The following is a 22,445-nucleotide window of genomic DNA, read 5'->3' on the forward strand; positions in this document are numbered from 1 at the left end:
TATATAAATCTATATTTATATAGGTGAAAGTTCTGAAGAATACATTTTATTTATTAATTAACATTTTAACAATAAAGACACTTGTTCGCGTTTGGCAATTTACATTAAGCAAAGAAGTTTAAAGAGGCAAAAAGAAAAAGAAAAGGCGTTATATATAGTTTTCCATTCCTAAACGCTCTTTACTATATATAATTGATATTATTAAATTCTCTATTCTACTAAATTATGTTCGCAAAATTTCGTTTGTTTTTAAGTTTTTTGTTTTTTGAACATAAAAATACCTGAATGCTCCAATACAAAATATTTATACGTTTTCTAAATAGAAATTAATATTCATTGCACGCAACGTAACTATATGAGAGAGACTTGTTCGTCTTCGGCGATTTCGCTAAGACCAAAAACTAAGACAGGCTCGGGGACCGACTATACTCCGCGGTATATAGCACAATATCTGTTGCAAGTAAAAAGGCTATTGTGAAGACCTTGCACGGCATTCATCGTAATGAATGCACCCCGTCGCAATGACAGAGTCTTGCATGTAAGACACAAGTGGTATAAAAGAGTCGCGAGAAGCTTAAAATAACAGTCGCGTGTACCAGAAGACGATGACGACGTCTGCTCGTTGCACGCGTGCGCGGCAGCGAGACAGCGAGATGGTTTTGCATTCCGCAGTCGCGAATTTTTATGGACCGTTTGTGACATTCTCGTCCTGCACGACCACTTCTGTTCTCGACACCACGCTCTTTCCCTCTTTTTCTCCACGTCCTTGCTTGCGAATCTCCATCGTTTCTCTTTTTCTTGCGACTTTTTGCGCTCGTTTCTCACTCTCGAAGATACGCGTGCTCTCAAGACACATTTTCCACAGCAGAGTCGTTAACATGTGAAAACTTTAATTCTCCTCATAGCTTTCTCGCCCGCATTTTTCCTCGCTCTCTGCCGTTCACGCGGTGCATCAATGTGTTCGGCGCTCAATTGTTGAACGCGGTGAGGATCCAAGTAATTTCGGAAGAAAGTTCATGAAAGGAGAACAAAATGAACTTTAGAAGGGTCCACATTATTCGCCTTTTTCTGAATAGCTAATATTAGAATTAAATCGGAGCAAGCTTTGTACATACTTGCGTATATTAAACTATCCACAAATTATATTGTTAAAAGTAATTTTTCATAACGTGACATTTTTTTGCTTAATTTGCTGAATTTATAGAATCGTGCGAAAATTTTTTAAAGAATTTTAATCGCATTTTTATCCGATTAGACACGTATATTATCAGATTCGCACTGTAACTCAAAGTCGAACACGTAGCTGTATAGCCAGCGGATTGGCTTCGAGCTCTTATACATTCAACCCCTTGATTCGCAATCCCGCCAGAACGCGAGGTTACATTCAGGTATTAGCCTCCGGCACACGGATGTGCTTCATACGTTATTCCTGCTTCCCTCTGCTGTAGTTTCTTGTATGAACGTTTATGGTGTAAGATATTTAATGGACATTTATCTCTCTCCCATTTACTTTCTTCGCACTTCTGTTTCATCTTTTTTTTTATTAGTATACATTTTCGTAAGAATACATGTATTATACGGAATATAAAAGTGTTTTTCAGTTTTCTTAATATTTTGTATAAAAAGTATGTTTTATTCAAGAGAATTTTTTAAAGGAAGGAAATAATGTTCTTTAAATTTGCAATAGAGAGTTTTAATAAATAAAGTTTATCAAGGATATCAACCATTTTAAATAATTATAAATAATTGAAAGTGCAGGCGGATAGAGGATTGTTTTTCTATCTAAAACAATATTTTGACATAATTGCAGTTACATAAGATGTGTATATGTGCGTGAAAACTTTTTATGCAAACGAGAGTGCCGCTTACTCAATAGATATTCGCTATTACTCATGCTGGGAGATTTATCTAAATTTTCCGTGCTCCCGGCTGAAAATCAACTGAATCGACTGAAAAATATGCACGCGTCTTTTTTGCGGCTTTGCCTTGTGCGCGCATAGTGCGTACGGTGCGAAACGAGACGGCGATGTAACGTGGATGCTGGATCGGGTAGGTGAGCGCGCCCTTATTCGACTCTTTTGTCTAGGCGTCCATTCTCCGGCACATTATCAGGCCTATTGTCCCTCACATTGTTACCCCTACCTCGACGTCTCATTGTTTTGCAATTTCCCCCACTTAACCGATACGACTACCTCACCATCAACCCCTATCCCCACCCCGTTTTCCTTCTTATCCTCAGTCTTTGCGCCACGCTGTTCTCTCGATCTGCTTAGCATTCCCGTTTTCTACTGTCACTTTCCGACCTCTTATCGACGATGTCAAAAAGAGAGAATTGATATCTTAATGTGTCGCGCAAGAGATTATTTTATGGATATAATCAAGCACAATAATTTACTGTCTGTTTTGGAAATTATTTCTCAGTTATACTTGTTAAATATATTATTTTAACATATATTATTTTAGTCTTAAAATAATTACATATTTATTAAATAGGTATATAATTATTTTGAGATTACATGTTAAAAAGTGCTTGAAATACAATAATTGCTGGTGTAATTTTCAATTTTTAAATATTAGTTAATAAACAATATAATATATATTGTTTTTCTATTTTATTTTACGATACAATGCAATGAATGAAAGATAGAAAATTACACGTAACTAATGGCTATTATTCGAGTATCGCGAATTAATTTTTTCTTGTCTACATTCGTGGTACTCACATCGGTTTACATATGTTGCCTGATTACGCGAGGTCTTTTTTATTTCGTACAACGTCCAGAGAAACGCGCCAAGAATTATACGAGAAGAGCACACGAGAAAAAAAAGCATAAGAATTCAGAATCCCTTTCGCGACGCGACAACTCGCTGCGCTCGCTCGCACTTGTTCCGCGAGTGAGCGACAGGGAAACTTTTACAACTGGAATTTCAGTCACCGCAGCAACCAGGCGGAGGACGGATGTCTGGAAAACAATAATTAGGAACGCCCGGTGCGCGAATCCGTACAACGTTCAGTCGAGAATATATTTCCGAGCTTTCGGCTCTTCCTCTCCTTCGTTCCTCTCTCCCCCGGTCCTCCCGTCCCTCAATGGAAGCCCTTGGAACTCCGTAAAATAGACAAAAGCCCCGCTGCCGAACAATTCGTCTATTCTGCTGCGCGGTTACGAGCGAACGAGCTTGAGCGTATAACATATTCGTATGGTCTCGCGTCGTCCTCGTTCCTCCTGAAATCCCGGTCGTCGATGATCCTTCTCCCTACTCTGTACGCATCTCCCGAGTCCCCCTTCACGTGGACGAGGACGGTGCAGCTTCCGTTACCCTCCACGCGTGCGTACATGTCTATTATATCCTTTCAACACGCGGCGCCCTATTCTGTCACGGGAGTTAGCAACTTTTAACAGGTTCCTTTGTCGACAGACGATTATTTGTCTCGTGATAGCTCGATGCCCGGCGACTCTCGGCAAAAATCGCGTTCGTTTCTTCACGTGGATGCGAAGCGAATAAAATTTCTCAAATCTATTTTTGCGATCCAATATGAATCTGCTATTGTATTAACTTTTAATTTATTTCTCTGAGTTTAGAAAGAAACAGAGGGAGTATATATCTGTGTGTTTACATCATTTTTACGATGGATTGTCTTTGTATTTTTATGCGTGATTGGTTCATTAGAGAAGAGTATTGATATCTCGTACATTTGTTATAACATGTTATTGAAGCAAAAATGAAATACGAATTAAATTATTAGAACTCGTATAATAGGACTGCCGATAATTCGTTCGCTTGAGGAATCCATCGGATGTCGATATATCGGACGTCGGTCCTTTATTAATGTTCGCACGTGTGACACGTGCACGCATGCTCTGCATGGCATTATAACATTACGGATAATGCTTTCGCGAGCATCTCCCGAGGACTGATTCGCGTTATTGCATTATATGCTACTCGCACGCACACACGACATAATCGTCGTTTCTATTGGGTAGAGAGAGGAAGTCGTTGTATTCGCACGTGAATCGTGCTTGAATTCGTGTGTATCCCGCGCGACAAGGGACGCTGCTGCGTACGTGAAAACGAACCTGAATGATGACGATGCTATGCTGCAAATCAGGAGTACATTGCAGGAACTGCATATCGCGCGATATGGTACAAGAGCGGTAATGCAATCATCCTTATAAGTCGTGCAAGTGGCAGGAAGATATTAATTTACTCGCTATTTAACTGTATTATTATTTTATTTCTTGACGGAATGTAAAAAATGCATAGTAAGATAGAAATCTGTTCATAATTCATATCTTAAGTAATTTGCAAGCAGAGTGATTAGCACATTAAAACATTTATTACTAAATAAATTACTAGATTCATTTATAAATAATTAATATGGTTATAGGAATGGTAAATTAATACAAAACAATTATTTATAAATTAATTTAGTCAATAACTATAATAAAACTCATATTCTTAAAAGTGGGTACCCGGGTACCCTCCTGGGTATTAGAATCAAGTAGGTAAACTTTAAGACAATAATTTTTTTACTTTCGGGTATTGAAACAAAAAGTTCATTGCATATTTCGATAGTAAAAAGTTCAAATAGCGACGATGATCCGGGCGGTTATAAAGAAATTTTCATGCAAACATTGAAAATTTTACCCATATATGCACAGGTGGGTACCCGGGTACCCGGATATTGAACAACGTCGCACATTCCGGGTATTGACATAAGGGTAATTAGGGCAGTAATCATCACATAGATTATTATATCAATGATCTTTAAGTTGCAGAAATGTTTTACAAACAAATTGATTAGCCCATCAAAAAATTTGTTAATTGAAAAAATATTTTATTTATTATTTGAATAATTAAGATTTCAAGAAATATCGTAAAATAATTAGGGCAATAATCATCACATAGTTAGATTATTATATCAACGATTTTCAAGTAGCAAAGAAATGTATATAGACAAGTTTCTTCTATGTATTTCTGTGGTATATCATATATATATATACACGTATTGATCACGATGACAAAGCGTTATATCGTTCCATCATTCTACATGCGATAAAAAGCAAAGAGAGTGCGCATACAGTTGCATAATATATAAGAAGTTCGTTTCGCGGAGCCAATGATGAACACCAGTGGCAAATGCCTGGGAACTTTATGGGGGACTTCATAACCATAGTCGTCATAGAGGGGTGAGTGCGCGCTCGAACGATTTCTCTTTACCTCTTTATAGTCAATTAATCAGTTATGCTGCGAAGTTAATTTAATCGTGTCACTATGCATAATGCGTATATTATGTCAGTTATGCGTACTGTTTTATTTGCATGCATTACGTGTTATATTCGCTCTAATTACAGCACAGATAATTCGCAGAGGATTTGTGCAGAGATCATTATATCCACCAAATCATTTTGATAGCATTCACAATACTATATATCGGTGTCGTTTTAGCATATTTCTTTGTTAGAAAATTCAGAGTTTTTCTTTCTTTAAAAATTAGGAAATTTGATAAACTTCTTCTTTAGTAATTTAGGTCGATAGGGAACGTGAACGGATCGTCAAACGTACGGTGCTATATCTATTGCACTTGTTCGATTCCCGCATACATCCGCCCAAATGACTAAGATATTTAAAGACGGTGTGCGGGCGATCGACTCGTTATTATTCGCGATTTGACGAGGGTGATGAAAGAGGTTTGACTTTTAGCCGACGAGCTGCGAGGGTTTGGGGCGGACGGTCTCGCGGTTTTGGTAGTGGCGCGGTAACAATGGATCGTGGATGGCGTGGCGCGGTCGCCACAATGCCAACTTGCCAGACTTCTTTGCGTGTCAAATGACTGAACCGCGGAGAGTTGCGGGCGGAATCTATGGGTGGGGGACCCGGAACGGGGGCCGAGGTGCAGGTACGGGGGTTGCAGAGAGAGCGAGAGAGAGAGAGAGAGAGAGAGAGAGAGAGAGAGAGAGAGAGAGAGAGAGAGAGAGAGAGAGAAAAGAGGAGAGGGTGGTATGAAAAGCGTGCTTTGTTTGGAAACAATGCCGATACTCGGCTACATCCTCATCTCCATTCTTCGCCTTGACGCAGCGCCGTACCTAAAAGGGTTGCCTTTATTCATCCCTGATTAAAGTTATAGGTTATTTTCGCTCCGTTTCGCGGCGGCGAAATTCGTGCCGACGGACTTTTATAGTTGGCGCCAGTCCACGTCATGTTTGGCAATTGTTAATTCGTTGGTATAGCAGGAGTCGGTACGAGTCAGTCGAATCTTCGATATTATATAGAATAGACACTGCACACGCGAATTTACGATTTTAAATGAACGGTCTCAATATCCAGATCATCATCAATACCGTTACCATATCTTGCTTTCGCGATTTATACATAGTCGTTTAAAAATATTCTTTTTAAAAAGGAAATTTTTCGGGAACGTGTACCGCACGAATCGGTCGTGCGATCTATGGACGCATCCTTTAATGGAGCGACGTGTCCCAGCGTCAGCTAAGGTTTCTTCGCGGCGTAGGAAAGCCGAAGGAGAAAACGAGGGAGGTTATTACGGGGATGGGGCGCGTCATCGTAGGAAAGCTCGTAACAAACTATTGAAAAGCCCAGAAATGAAAAATCAATGGCGGGTGACGTTGAGCACGAGTCGGGCCGGACTACGGATGACGAGTATATATATCGGCGGCGGCGGGGGTGTGCGACGGGAGAACGGGGTTGGAGAGGGGAGTGGGTGATTCGGTGAATGGAATATTATTGGGGCATCCTTTCACGCGGACTCGACGGAAGCTAGAAGACCTCATCTGGCGGGCTGTATGGATAGCGTTCGCCCTGGCAATGCCGCCTATTGAACCGTCGGTTATATACGTACACATACACACGTATTACGCGCATCTCTGTACAGATAGACGCGAATATGAACGCGCGAGCGCACTCGTATGTGTGTACACGTATGTGTACGCGGTGTATACGAAGGAGCAGTTTACACGAAAACGCAGTTCATTCGTTCGTTCCGTCGCGTGTATACGCGCGCACACATACACACACACACACACACACACACGTACACACAGAAACGCGCGCTCCACGTAGATGCACTCGCTACAGACGCGTACGTATGTACGTTTCCGCGTTTATGTGCGCGCCCGGCACATACGTGTGAGTTCTTACATTTCATGATTTATCGCGCAGCTTTCAGCGGGCCTCAAAGCGTCCTGAAAGCGCGCAGATTGATAAAAGAAATAATAGAGGACGCGAAATAGAGGGACTCGATCTGATACGGGGAGAGAGCGCGAGATATAGGGGGTGCGAAGGGATGGTGGATGCCACGCGGCGGGAACGTCGCCGATGAGAGCGGGAAGATGGAAGGGGGAAGGGTTGATGTGGGCGGCGGGGATGCGACGGCGGACGCGCATCGGACGTCGTTCTTGTGAAATAGGAGAGCGCGGTGGATTCTTTCGATATGCTTTGGTTCACGCGCGTGTCCCACCACCCTCTCTTTCCGCAATCCGGCGTCTCACTCGATCGCGTGTCTCCGCACTCGACCGGCACGCGAACTTCCCGTCCACCCCCCTCCCTCGCTTTTGCAGCACGTGTACGTGTTTCCTACTCCTACCGTCTCACGGGGACTCGTTATGGCATTGAATATATCCGGGCGTAACTAAGCCTTAAATCGAAATTCCGTTAAAGTGAGTGTCGCTTTCGATAAAATTTGGCAATTTACTCGCGATTATTTTTTGACGCTCTATAAATGCGAATGATAAATTTTGACATCTTATGCGATATTTTACATCGTAACAAATTACTCATTTCTAATTTAAAAAAGAATGTAACACGTTTAAGCGTTTGAAAAATATTTAAGAATTTCTATAATCATCGATGGGGAAATAAGTGTTGTTATTTAATATATTTTGCTGAGATGTAGTGATGCTGTTTAAAATTTTTGTGCGGTGAGGTGACAGGACTGAGAAATTCGGCATCTGCGTTTTTAAAAGGATAATTGAGTATAAACATGTATACTCTATCTCTCTTTTCGTGATGATCTCGTACGAGTTTCGTCTACAATGTTTCGATCCGCACGTTTGACGATGATAATCGCTTCGCGAGGATTTGCCTCGAAGTATGCAGCCGCCGGAATGCAACTGCGGGCGCGTGGACGAGATAAAGAGACTCGCGGCGTGGAAAGGAAGGTGTGGAAAGAGAGCGAGAGAGAAGGGTAGGCAGGGGAAAGACGAAGGGTGGCCGGAAAGTTGCAAATGGTACGAAAGGGGGCGAGAGCGCGTGCGAGAGACCGAGGGTAAAGAGGGGAAAGACAAAAGGGGTGGTAGAGAACTGTGAATCTCGTGGCAGCATTGTCACTCCATTCGCCGGGCTTGCAAAGCCGGGGCGGTTCCGACGCCACCACCACTGTCACTATAACCACCACCTCCGCCAACGACTACCGCACCGCTACCGCTGCTATACACAACCGCGCTACCACCGTCATCCGCCGCCGCCACCGTCGCTGGCGCCAATCCCACGAAGTTACCTTGTTTTACTGCCGTCTTCCGGATTATCTATCGAATCGACCGATGTGGTTAATTACTCGTTAATACGCCGCTGACATTAATTTCGCGATTTTGGCTTTAAGCTGGTGGCATGGTGTTGATAAACGAAAGAGCCCGACTTTAAGCTTTTTTGCATTAAAAAAAATATATATGTATTAATATAAGCTGGAAGAATATTTAAAGTAAAATTAAAAAACGCAGAGGAGTTTTAACTCTCGTTAAATTGCAATAATTTTGTATTAACAAGTTTGAGTTTACTATACGATTATAGTATTCCCTTCGAGATGTGTGTTGTGTATTCACTGAAAAAAGATCCGTTTGATTTTGTAACAGTCGGTCGCAATCTCTCCGCCCGCATCTAAATTGCTAAGAATTTTTAGCCCTTTAAACAGCGCGTTATTTGAGTTCACTTTGTGCCAGTAGCAAGGGTATATATTCCGCACCCCTTTAGCGAGTTATAATGCGGCTTGGAAAGGGTCCGTTTGAACGAACGATTTATCATTATCCCGATAACCCGACGACGATACGACGCTCGATGTGCCGAACGGTCTCTATTTGCGCGGGGTTGTATGATTTACTATTTCCTCGGCGCATCTGCTCGCTTAATTAACGTTTCTCCGATGCTGTTTCGGAGATACGATCGGTGTCGCGGTGCTGGATACCAGGCGCAAGATGTTACACGAAAATCTACCTGTCGATGTCAACTAGCAATTATAAAGCATATTTTAGATTATACGTTCATTTAGCTAAACATATAACGAAATAATTTTTATAATATGAAAATATATTATTAATAATATAATTATTATATTATTGACATTTTCGAGATTATTTATTGGGTCAATTCATAAATATAAGTTACGTCTTATTTAACAAACTAAATTTTTATATTAAAAAAACAGTATAAATAGATACTATACACTCTACTTGCAACAGATAAAATAATTATAGATATACCATGGGTAATACTGGTTTCTCAAAAGAAGTGATTCGGTAGTATAGCGTAACTTAAGTTATTATTATGAATTAATTCAATATTTGTAACGTATCCAAAAAGTTAGCGAGATTAGCAGTAATAATATATTCTTAACATATTCGAATTTTTATTATTTTATTTTAAAATTTGACATGCTTTGGACTTTAGTATATATGGAGAAGATCGTGGCGATTGCGACTTATTTCGGGCTCGATCACACGCGTCGTCGTGCGTGGCATCGGATGCGCTTAAAGTGAAAAGTTCTCGGGATAATAGGCGCTCGACTGCGTTTTTCAATGGCTCGTGCATCAGCTCTCACCTCTCACGCGTTCTCTGTCTCTTTCCGTCTCTCCCTCTCCGTAGCGGCACGTGGTTTCGAGTAATTACACGGCGGCGGGGAGGGCAAACATATTGTTCAGCCGCAAAGGGTGGCTCGAGCAACCCGCGGTAGGTCGAGTAGAGTGGGAGTATATACACGAGGGCGTGGAGTCGATCCGATGATGTGTGCGGCAATCCACCCTCTGAAATAATCGTATCGAAAGAAAATCCATCGCGCAATTCAAAACTTTTCTTTTTGTTCTCATTCCAAGTCTTGCCTTGTCTAAAAATTAATTGTTTATTAACTCATTTAATTTAAGAATTAATATTGAAATGAATTAATCTTAAAATAAGACTTATCTCGTGACAATTTCACAGTGTTTATGAAATAAGTACATTCTACTGATAATACAAAAAATAAATGAAAATTATTGAAATGTATTATTGATAAATTTTGCATTAGCTCACTCCTTGACTTTAGACCTGATAATGACTAAAAGTGAATTTCTTCGTCTTTTATATCATCCGAACAAGTTTTTCTTTTTTCCCTCTCTTGCAGATAGGTCTTTCGCGAGAATCCACGATGGCACGTCTGTCGATGTATAATCCGTTCGGGGTAGTCAGGACAGAGAGAGAGAGAGAGAGAGAGAGAGAGAGAGAGAGAGAGAGAGGGAGAGAGGGAGAGAGAGAGAGGGAGAGAGAGAGAGAGAGAGGGAGAGAGCGGGGCATACAATACCGGTGCCTCGTATCTTCGGTATCTCTTTGCACGGAGCTTTCATTGTGACCGCGGGGCGGCATAGTCAGCTATTATGTTTATTAAGTTGGCGGGATGTGCTGATTCCAAAAGAGGAGAGAAGTCGACGGTGGATGGGTGGGTGGGTGGGTGGGTGCCCCGGGTGAGGAAGGCCGGATAGTCTCTAGAAGCAGGGGGTGTATTGTCCCGCGCATTGTCTGCCCCATTGTGTGACATCACGGCCCGATAACTGCCGATAAGGCCTCGGCAATGCTCAAACTGTGGGGGTGTATGCACGATCGCGTCGCGCGTTTTCGCGCGCACACAAGAGAGGAGGATATAAAAAGAAGAATATAACGTAGATGTGTAGCTGACGAAAAGAATACCGATGTCGCGATGGGGAAGGGTGAACAGGGAACGACTCGATTTTCTTTACTTTTCTGGAGCCGTTTCTCTACGAACTAATGTGCAAGCTGTATCAAATAACATCGCGCGAAAATTGAGAATTGAAATAAGTTGCAATTCGAATTGACTGATATTACGTTGTTTACGTTATTTGTGCCGCGGATAGGACAGTATATCATTTATAATATTTATATTGAGCATTTACATTTATTATTTCTTATGAAATTTAATTTTTGCTCTTATTATATATATAAGATTGATTTCTGTTTCAGGTCCTTGGCTTTTGCATCGATGCGACCAAATAAGTGACACTTTCATTCTTCTAATTCTGCGTTGGTAAGTAAACATTTAAATCTGCATGCGTTACATCTAATATACGGTTACGGTTAGAGAAGAAACTTATTCTTCACGATCTTCTCTGAAGAAGTGTAAATTATTTTTCGCGATGCGGACTCTAGTAGAAAAAAACTGACCGAATACAATTATAATATAAATAAAATAAGATAAAATAAAAAAGATAATCGCGAAAAGTTTAATAGTATTGTGCTATACAGCCACGCGCGATACAAAGTCGCATCTGTTAAAAGAACACGTTAAGAAACAAAATATAAGGATAATATAAGGATAATATTATAAAATAATTTGACATTGCATCTCATATTGTTGCAGTGTGCAAGATATGATAATTATGACGAGCGATGTGCCTATACCTTTCATCTCTATATTTGCACTGTGTTGACATTATATTGACTCGGGGACTTGGCACGAATGCCGGACGCGGCTACCGACCATACATGAATAACAATCAGGAGCTATAACTCTCCCGCGATACATAATACTCATAATATATGTATGTATACGGTGGCCTTTTACGGCCGTCGCATTTTTATGTTAATCGTGCAATCCTAGACAGGCGAGACGACTGCCACCCCTCCTTTTGTTATCTTATAGCGCAAATAGTGATCGCCGTCCGAATTTGTTCCGCGCGAACGCCGTAAATGGAAAAGGTCATCTCGTGGAGGGAGCAGGAATCGCGAGGGTGCATGTACGCGGGGGCATATTTTTTGACCGAACTCCGCGTTAAATATGAAGGGCGATCCGACCGCGTTCTTTTTTTTTCTTTTCGTCGAATAAGTGTGCACAGATTTGGGGCTACTTGGGAATTGACCGGCTATTTGAACGGTGACGTGAATAGGGGATTCTATTGATACCGGTTCGTTTTATTTATTCGCCACTAAATAATCTATGATTATATTATTTATGAGAGAAATGATTAAAATATTAAATTATAAGAATATAATCGAGAATAATCGAGAAGGCTCAAAAACACGTAGGAGGCACACATGTTAAACATTTCCCGCATCTTTCTTTTTTGTTTTTGATAAAAAAAACCATATGTTTCAAAAATCATTATTTCCTTTTGAGCTTTGTTTGCTTCGGGTGAGGCCTGTATTTAACATGAAGTGAAAATCTGTTAGACATTTGTCGCAAATGTATATAGGAAATATGGACCAGGTACTTCGTTCAACGATTTAGCATCCTTCCATGGGTATCTCGCTGGTGCGACGTGCGACTCGATGTGCGATTCAGCACTTCGCCGATTCACGGCTCCTCTTGAGAACGTTGTAGAAACGAAGGCGACGCTTACGAGGAGTTATAGAAGGAGAAAAGGGAAAGACGGAAGTTAGATGAGAAGAGAGAAAGAAAGAGAGGGAGAGAGAGGGGGAGAGAGCGCGAGAGAGACAGAGCGACGCGGAGCCGCGGCGGCGGCTGGACGTTTTATGCGCGCCGCGCAAAAGATGCCTTTGAATCCTTAATTCCCTTTGAAACTCTCATTCTGGGAGCAAAATGGCGAGAACGAGGCGTATTCTTCGGCTGAATGACGTATTGAGCGAGTTTTGTATGCCGTTGCGTCCGCGGACGGCTCATCCAGCGGCCCTATGGCCGCTTATACGCGTTAAGGTTGATTTACACTATACGGCACGGACCATCACGTTCCGACAACGACACATACGTTAGACAAGGATTCCTATTGTCTCCATCCTTGTCTAACGTACGTGAACGTATACGTGTCGTTGTCGGAACGTGACGGTCCGTGCCGTATAGTGTGAATCAACCTTTATACGTATTACGTTCTCTCTTTTCTCTTTCCACATCGCGCAGTTACGACAAGAAACGTACGAGTCTGCACGTCCTTTTCTCTTTCTCGAGATTCTCTCTTCCGGTTTTTCGTTTTTCGGCAATACCCTCGCGACAGAGAATGCTGCCCGTATATAATTCAGGTTTCTCTTTCATCTCTTTCATAGGTTGATAGCGTGCCACGTTATACGGGCTGTCCCTCAAAAGCTTCGTCTAAAAATGAAATTAGCGATTTTGCTCCTTTAAGCCATTCTGTTATCAGAAGCAATAAAATCAGTTTGGAGTCGTTTCTTTGCGGAACTTTTTAATTTCGTAAGTAAGTCTTACTGTTATCTCATACTTTATTGAGGGTATATAATGTATGAAACAACTATAACAAGTATTTTTTTTTTTAATTGCAACCCGCTTCGGGTGATAAACTGCATCGGTAAATGAGATTACTCTTGGATAATGGAAAGGATTACATTGACCCTTCCCCAAGGTCTCGTTCGCACAATCTTAGCTTCGCTTTATCGCCTCTAACAACTATCGCGTTGATAATTTCCCGTTGAAATTGCCGGCAAATATCACGTGCATCCCCGAATTCCGGACGAGATTCACGTTAGGCCATCGATCGACCCCTCGCGGAAACTCGCGCGCTCGTCTAACGAGACATTCGGTAGTAGGATTCGACGACCACTCTGTCGCCGTCATCGTCGCCGTCGCCGTCGCCGTCGCCAGGGCGGAGAAATCTCGCGACGTGTACGCTTCAAGAACTCGGCATTATCGGTCGGGTTTTCTCACGGATACAATTTCCCGACGCAATTTTCTTTTCAGTCGGCCCCGGCGAATCCGACGCGCGCGCGGGTTGGACCGTGGGTGGCAAATGGCAAAAAGAGAGAAAGAGATACGGCGACAAGGGGGTGTGCGGAAGGGTGCAGAAAGAGGCGGGGGAGGGGAGGAGGTGCGGCGCAGCCCATATTCGTGCATTGTGGCACGTTCCATCGCGTTCTCAACTGAACTGAACTCGACTCAACAGTGGAGGACACAATGGGCGGTATGAATAAGTATAACAGACAGACACCGGTACAGACAGACACAGGTAGCTCAGGCCGCAGTATGTGAATGAGGAACCCATTTGATAACACGCCTCCACAGCCACCCAGGTCCATTGTGTCGCTTCCTATTCAGCTGCTCTATGCCCTCTTCTCCTCCTATCCCCTCTTTACCGTCTCTCTCTCTCTCTTTCTCTCTTCCTCTCTCGTTCTCTCTGCTCTCAACTCCCTCCTCCCCGCCTCTGCCGGATTCACCTTGCTCTGCTGGTGATGTTACCCCTCTCGCTCGCTCGTTCTCGTTCCAATATCATCGCGGAGATCTTGTCCTATCTGTCCTGCACCTGTATTATGCACAGAGGAAAAAGGCAGACACGGATTCGCCGCGTGGATCCCTTCTCCTTCATTTCGATCGCGCGTTGGCTGCGTAGGATCGGATCGCGATGCGAGTGAATTAGAAACGCGATGCACCGTGCGAAAACCGCTCAGGATCGATGAATAACTTACGACACAACTTAATCTTTACTTGTTATTGTGTCCCAAAGGAGGTAGATATTCTCATCATAGGAATTATTCAGCGTTCGGCAAAGTAGAAGCTATAAACAATTTTTTTCGTTAAAAAAAAAACGAAGAAGCTTTATAACAGATAATTAAATATAATATATAAATCTAATTATTTTATTTTATTATTTTGATATTTTCTTATAAATTTTCAAAATATCAATTTGTAGTATTTATAGTCAAAAATATCAAACTTCTACCCTTCTTTATCGTTGTTCTCTTCAATGGCACGCGTATGCGTCTTTAGCGGCGAAAGGGTTAAACCGACCCTGTCTGCGTAATAATAGGTATTACTAGCGAATGATCCTGGTCGCGTGGATGCTATGGAGACTATCCTGGGATCGCAGTCGTACGCATAGGTTATACATCGACAGCGAGAGAGAGAGAGAGTGAGAAAGAGAGAGGGGGGAGGGAGGAGTACCGACCAACAACAATGAGGCAGAGACAAAGCCCAGGTACAATGCTGATGTTGAACTCGACTGATTTCGACGATTTTTGGCTTTTGCATGTGCATCGCGCGTTACTCGACAATGATTCCCGCATACGTAATCATCGCTATAGCCGCGGAACTCTGGTACCCTCGCTCGCGGCAGTGGCTCTCACCCGCGGCCTCTTATTTTTCTTCCGGCTGGACCCCTTTTGAGAGCGTCTTCGATGCTCGAGTCCCGATAGAGAATCAGCGTGACACGGCGGTCCGTTTGTCGGCTCAAACTCTGGCGGCTCATTGAATAGTAGTTGAGAGTCATAGGTGACTCATCTTCATTCGCGCAACTCGCTTTTCAGTCGTGTGTTTAAGCGACGATTATTGCATCGGCGTATAAGTGGAGGTCAATCGGCAATCATGTATAGCTTAAAATCTATTTTTAGAACATTTGATCCTTATAATATAGGAAATGTGTGTATTGTGCGTGACTCCTAATATGAAAATTCAAGTTATTATCTAAAGTTACGATGAAAAATATCGATTTTTAGAGGAAATCAGTGTATGTGTAAGCCGAAGCAGCAGTATGTGTATAAGAAATTCAGCTAATCAGGATCAACGTTAGCAGATGTCGGAATAACATTTAAACGTCCACGATCTCAAATGTCGATATGATTCATCATGGGTCGGAATTCGTTTCACGGTTCGATACCAATTCGTCGTTATCAGGAGCATTTTAAATTTTTACAGTAATCTCGCACCGGATGAGTCGTACGTTATGTACAGAGTACTCTCAATTCGATTATTGAGTTCACCTATTCTGACGCCTATTAATTAAATCATTCAAAAGTAAAACATTGATTTTTACAATAATAAAAGTAATTATATTGTAAAAATATGATATTTATATTATATTCTGCACGAACAAAAGAATACGTGCGTCGATTTACACTATTCTCGCTGAATCAATGAATTAATTATCTCTCAATAAAATTTACATCAATTTGACAATTTTATTTTGCTCCTTATAAATATGTAAAGATATAAAATATTTTATATAATATGTCCTATATAAGTAGAAATGCACAAGCCATTCAGAATCGCTTTTGTTTGGTCTCCTGAAGCGTGAAGAAAATAAGCACATCTATTCTCTTCATGCATAGGCAGGCTCAAGTTAAGAGTGGGACTTTGCACAAAGAATTCCGCGATACACATCGCGAAACTGACGGCAATCTCTCGCCATAGTCTCCGCGGTGCTTTTTCGACACTCGCAAAGGGTGGATTCCTGATCGATTGAGCACCGCTGACCGCACCTGAATAGATACATTGTGCCGAGGCGGCCTATTGACGGGCGATTGTTCCCTCAACAATAACAACAATATCTGAATAGTCGTCCTGCGCATCTCTCGCGCGTTGCACGCACCCACGCATCCGCGCGTGCACGCACGGACGGGGCGCTTCCACACGCGCGCGTGCACCGGTGTACACGCACGCGTGCAGCCTGATGAAAGGTTCCCGCACAGCCCGCGGTATACATGCAAGCAATATAAACGCATGTACCAGTGGATTTAGCAAATATCGAGGCCCGAAGGCGAAAAATCGGCGGACAGGAAGCATCGTTCTTAATTTTGATCATTAAATGAGAAATGATTTGGCATAATATTAGCATTTAATTTGTAATGATTCTAACAAACAATGGACACATAACGCTCGTGTCTAAAATAAATCTCGTGCGTCGCAGGAAAATTGGGCAAAAAATGCTGTTGTATGTGAGAGATTGCTATTTTTATATAATTTTCTTACGGTAAAATATCTCTCTTTCTTTTTAGCAATTTGTCCATTTTTTCCTGGATGCGTGTATACGCGTGTGCGTCGGTAAGGATCGGAATAATGCGCGCGTGTTGTGCGGTCGCGAGCCTCGCGAGTGTGGTCTCTCTCGTTAGGGGTGTGAGTGTTTCGGGCGGGATTGTGGATCGAACCGGCCACACAGCGCCACGCCGGGTGTTACGCTCGAACTGAAACAATGCAGAAGCACGAGGGTCCGAGCGATCAACCCCCTTGTGCGGCTCGTGAAACGGCACTAATGCCTTTCGCGCGAATTTACGCGCTAATTCGCCGAGCGTTCATCTTCGGCCTGGCTCAAGTATCGCTACTGGAAGGTCCGCTGATGTTGCACCGCGGCGATATTGCCATGCGAAATATTCTTAACTTGGGGATAGAGTTGCTCCATCTCTTTTTATAAAACGCTGAATATATGAGATTCAGCGGGTGAGAGAACGCTACATACCTAAGTTATTTCCATATTTCTCGCGAACATTTTTTAATATGATTTTATTTAATGTAAAAGTATAATTAATAACGCAATATTGGGATATAAAAAATATTGTTTATCAATATTTATAAACAATGGTCAAGGTATATATGCAATGCCGTCGTAGAAATACGTATTTATATCCTACGAGCAGGTACTACATTACCGCGAAAATGTAAGGGTTGATTTTCGGTCGTTTATAGAAATTGCCGGTCGTTCTTGATACTACCTGAAACGCAATACATCTACCGGTGTGTCACTTGATAACGATATTCTACGAAATGCAACGGCATTTGTTTATGGTTAGGTACTGTAAAAAATAAAATGATTATTGTCGATGATTATGACAATCTTTTGACACTAGGATAGCGAGATGTATCTTTAAATTAATAAATTTGTGTAAAGAATACATAAAGAAAAGTTTTTGGGCGACATGTGACTTTTTGCACACACGCACGCACACACACTGCGAGTTGTAAGCCTACGGTCTTTTCTCTAGTTAAACGTTCAATCTGTTTTAGATCGTCATATCGTGCGTAAAAGATTCGATATTATTCGATCGTTCGATGACAGTCACACGATATTCTATGCTCAGATAGTCTTATAAGGCGCCGATATCTTACGCGACATCGTTATTCGTCCGAAGTATAATTAGGTACATATGCGCTGTATAGTTGAAAATGGAAAAAAGATGTCGCACAAGATGAGGTACATTTATACACATTCCCTTTAGTAGATAATTAATTTTGCAAGATGAGGTACATTTACTTTAGTAGATAATTAATTTTGTACTGTATCACAAAAAATTGTAGAATTGTGTGTAATGACTAACAATAAGATTTAGACATTAAATGAGTCCGAATTATTTTTATTTCGATGCAGAACTCATTAGCTGACATAATTTTACCACATCTTACGATATCGTAATTAGAAGAACTGATGGCCACTGCAGCCCGTATCCGGCAAGGGAACGCATACCGCTTAAATAATTTAGATTCTAGATAGCTCTTCCTAGACAAATTCATCAATACTAAATTAAATCACTAATTTACGCGAATATTTCAATTATTTCAATATTCACGTTTCTTATTGCGAATATAGGATTCCAAAACTTAGACATTAGATTTATATCTTCATACATTCCTCGATTTACGATACGTCTCCATCCGGCTGCCGCTTATCCAGTCTATCATAGTTCAGTTGTCCATGACGTTGTTGTCGTCAATCGTTTCGTTACGTTTAAGTCGATATCAAAAGATAAACGATAGATCGGAAAACCCACATTCGTCGCAACGTTTCTGTAAGATACAATTTTAAACATTAGAATTGTGATTAAATTTTAATATTAAAATTGATTAGTTATATATACATTATATACTATACCTGATACTGTTTAAAAATTAATTGTATTAAATACTTTTATTCCGACAATGTAAAAACATTATCGTGATTTTTTTATTATAAGACGTCATCATACGTACAGTTTCAGTTTTGGTAGGCGGCTGCTCGCGTAGTCGATGATACATCAGGCGATTAGTTATATAATCTGGAAGATTGTGTCGAGACAACGTTCGATCTTTCATTTGCCAGTCGAACGACGGTCTGATGTTCGCTCCCAAGTTCAATATATCGCGGTCTTCGTATATTATGCGTAATGATGCAGTTATCTGAAAGGAAATACCTTAAAATTTTTATCTTACATAGATGCATACTTATGCTCAATATGGTTAAGGTTATAAGCATAATGCTATATCCATAAAATTATCTTTTCATGAAAAGATTTTCATATGCATATATTTATATAAGATGCTATAAATGTTTTTTTCTTATTAAGCCAATAGTCTTTAAGAAAAGTTTTTTTGATATTTCTCTCTCTTTCGATATGGCATTCCTACAGTTCCTTTTTATGTCGAGGTCTGAATTATTCGTGCGAACGCGAACGCTCGTAATGTTTACCTTCTCCTGATGGCTCTTCCACGGTGCTCTAGTGGGAGTCTCTGGTCGCGATGAGATCGGCGTTAATTCGACCGACGCCGATTCGGCGGACGTTGCGAGACTGCTGATGCCGCTGGACTCGCTTCCGGTACTTGGAGAAGCCCGCCCAGAATCGGACAAATTCCTCAAGTTCTGTTCGCGCTCAATATTAAGAAGCTTCAGGCTCAGTGTGGAAAAGCGCTCCGGGTCTAAACCGAATAACGGTAGCGCTAACGTCAATGCCATTTTTGCTCAGCGTTGTCCTCGATCTCTTCTTAGCGAATCCTTCGATCAAAACCGACTGTCACGATAATACTATGATTAGACGCGTGATATTTACAAGATCGATTATTTACAAAACTAATCCCCGCAGTTGGAGCGACCTCTGATCGGTGTTCTACACATTTTTTGTTCACATCAGCACTTTGCATATATTCTGCTTGAATTATAAATAGAGAGAGAAAAAAAAAACAAACGTACTGAAATCAAGGAATTCTCAGCTTGTGCACTTTGCAAGTTTACTTTTTTTTGTTTAAATCGCGTGGGGAACACTCGCGCGCGACATTTTCTGTCAGAAATAACGTATATTGGCAAAAGAATGTAATCTCAGAGTCCACATTGTACTTGTAGATGAATATTCGAGGGAAATTATTCTGTTCGAATAGAGTTATTATTACGATCTTTAAATTTTTTTGAAAATACGCGCATCGCGTTAAATCGAATACATTTTACTATTTCTTATAACAAGATTTCACTTTCGCGTCGACATTACCTGGATCGCAATAAAAGTAATAAGAGCCGCTTTAATAATAGAGCCGTTGCGAACCGTTACGACGTCAACCGACAACTGAAAGTGTGTCCTGCTTGTATATCCTGCTGCCACACTGTTCACCTGTACATATAATCTTTTCGTATGAGCACTCGTGATGATAAACACGACCTTCTAATGTTTCGAATCGCGAGTGAGAAATGAGAAGCATTAATCCCGGTCATGCTATGCTGTAACTTATCGGAAAAAGTACTAAACGTTAAATAAATATTAAAAAGACGAAAAATCGATATAGGTTTTTCATACAAAAGAGGGATTTAAAATGAATCAATAAGATAGATAAATCTTGCAAGACTGTTTCATAATTTACACATTTATAATTTGTTTAGAAAATTTGAAGAAGTTTTAATTAAAAATTAATTAATTTAGAAAAATATTAATAGAGTGAATTCAAGGTTCTTTGATATAAAATTGCGTAGGTGGAATATATAAGATCAGTGAAAGCTCAGATCAAGCACTCCTTTACTTTTCTTTCTCTTGAAACTGTAGTTCTCTTATCGCTTATCTGACCATGTAGTGGCACTATTCTAACCCTGAGAAATCTCCTTTACCGACGAAGATGGTAAAGCCATTTTCCATTGGTACAGTTTGCTGTATGGACCCATGGTACATGCAACGTTCCTCTCTTCAGCAAGGATGCTGGACATCTTGATCTACCAACGAAGTCTGCTTTGCCGACTGCAATTATTTTTTCGTGTTACTTTTCCCACGTATAATAAGCGTTACTAATTAACATTTACAAAATGATTTTACATACTTGCGATAACAACAAAACTTGTAATAATAACTGTTTTGATATCAAATATAATCCGGTTTTAATCGATACTTCTTACCATACGGCATGATGCCGGTAAATAATACTCAGGGTAACCGCGAGTCCTTGACGTCAAGCGTTCTTTTTGCAAGTTTGTTTGCTCGTAATACCGCTAGGATATCATTATATTGATCGCCTATTATTTAAATTTTCAGTTTTTATTATAATTTATCACCCTGATGCATAATTTGCATATAAATTTCTCTGTGACGTTATATTTTATCTCATCTTTTGACGGAAAGCAGACTGTAAAGATATACGTTCGGTATAACGTGGTTTCGTATACTAGACCGAGCTTTCTCGCAAGCATTTGTTTAAACGTCGTATTCTTTATAAGGTGTATCAGAATACATTTAAGTCAGGTGGTCTGACGCTACTCAGGGATCGTCGTAAACCAGGATGACGGATGCTTTATATCTGCTGCGAGTGAAAACGGATTCATCGTTCCAGAATTTACGGCAAAGTTTTCATTCATCGTTCTTTCAGCTATCTCGTTCTCATAGGCTCCAGTGCATGTCACTCCTAAGTGGTTATGAAGGATAGTCGCCAGGACATCGTCACGGATCGAAGACTTATTATCAATTAATAGTTAGGTTATTGCGCTTACGCTCCTTTCTCTGTTTATTCTGATGATATGCAATGGTCATCTATAATGATAAGCTAGATAATGATAGTGATAGAAGAGAAGAAATTTGTGTCCCTGTGAAGGGGGAGTGAATTTGATGTGTGGTCAAGTTTTCAGATAATATTTATTCCATCACACAATTCCTCATGAATAAGAAATAGAAGAGCGGGATATCTTCTCCAACACAGGGCTTTCCTTCTTCGCGATATTGCTAATGTAGATATAATGGCTGTAATTACGTACTATAAAGCACATGCGTGTGTGTGTATTATATATATATGTATATATATATATATATATAGAGTCAAAGAGGGGGAGTAAAATAATCGCAAAACTCTCCCAAAAAGACTCAGGAAGAAGAAGAACCACGATGTTTGGAAGATGAAATCGTACGTTGGTTTATTTATATTGGATTGCCCTCTCTAAGAGAGGAGGGAGCAGTATTCATCTAATTATCCTCTAGAGTAGAATATGTGATGTTGCATGGAAGATGGGGAAGAATTAAGTTAACAACTCTAGGAAACGGGAAAGAAATACTCTGACAACAAGGACTCTCAAGATGTATGAAAATTCAAGGCGAAACTTCTCTCGAACTTTCTCGGAACAGCCCTCAAGAGAATTCTCTTGGAATAGAGCGGAGCCAAAGCTAAGCATCTCTCTCCCGTAATATGCTCGGATGAGGCCGATGATGAGTGAGTTTCACACAGGAGGAAAGTGTTGAAAAGCGACAAGGATGATTTTCGGAAATTTAATGGGCCCAGTCTGAATATATCC

General features: G+C 40.9%; 2 protein-coding genes across 17 annotated transcripts in view; one reads left to right on the forward strand and one right to left on the reverse strand.

The window, feature by feature from the left end:
- The window catches only part of Soxn (SRY-box transcription factor soxNeuro), a 280,350-nt gene that overhangs the window by 11,248 nt on the left and 246,657 nt on the right, over positions 1-22,445 (forward strand). For all 12 annotated transcript variants that reach the window (XR_013256103.1, XR_013256102.1, XR_013256108.1 and 9 more), the window contains exon 3: positions 11,239-11,302. The gene's annotated coding sequence lies outside the window, so the exon portion shown is untranslated. The remainder of the gene's footprint in view (positions 1-11,238; positions 11,303-22,445) is intronic.
- On the reverse strand, positions 17,888-20,289 carry LOC143894529 (uncharacterized). 5 transcript variants are annotated; one of them, XM_077400861.1, is made up of 5 exons: positions 20,176-20,193; positions 19,760-19,839; positions 19,386-19,688; positions 18,911-19,096; positions 17,888-18,727 (listed from the first exon to the last, which is right to left on the reverse strand). In XM_077400861.1, the coding sequence occupies exons 3-5, from the start codon at positions 19,647-19,649 to the stop codon at positions 18,680-18,682; spliced, it is 498 nt and encodes a 165-aa protein (XP_077256987.1). In that variant the 5' UTR covers positions 19,650-19,688; positions 19,760-19,839; positions 20,176-20,193; the 3' UTR covers positions 17,888-18,679. The 5 variants fall into 5 exon arrangements, with proteins under 5 accessions (XP_077256987.1, XP_077256985.1, XP_077256989.1 ...); XM_077400859.1 differs by lacking the exon at positions 19,760-19,839 and having other exon boundaries at positions 19,386-19,704; positions 20,176-20,289; XM_077400863.1 differs by lacking the exon at positions 19,760-19,839 and having other exon boundaries at positions 20,176-20,274.

Source organism: Temnothorax americanus, unplaced genomic scaffold (assembly GCF_048541705.1).
Source record: "Temnothorax americanus isolate GAGA-0224 unplaced genomic scaffold, ASM4854170v1 Scaffold14, whole genome shotgun sequence".
In the NCBI taxonomy this organism is placed as follows: Eukaryota; Metazoa; Arthropoda; class Insecta; order Hymenoptera; family Formicidae; genus Temnothorax; species Temnothorax americanus.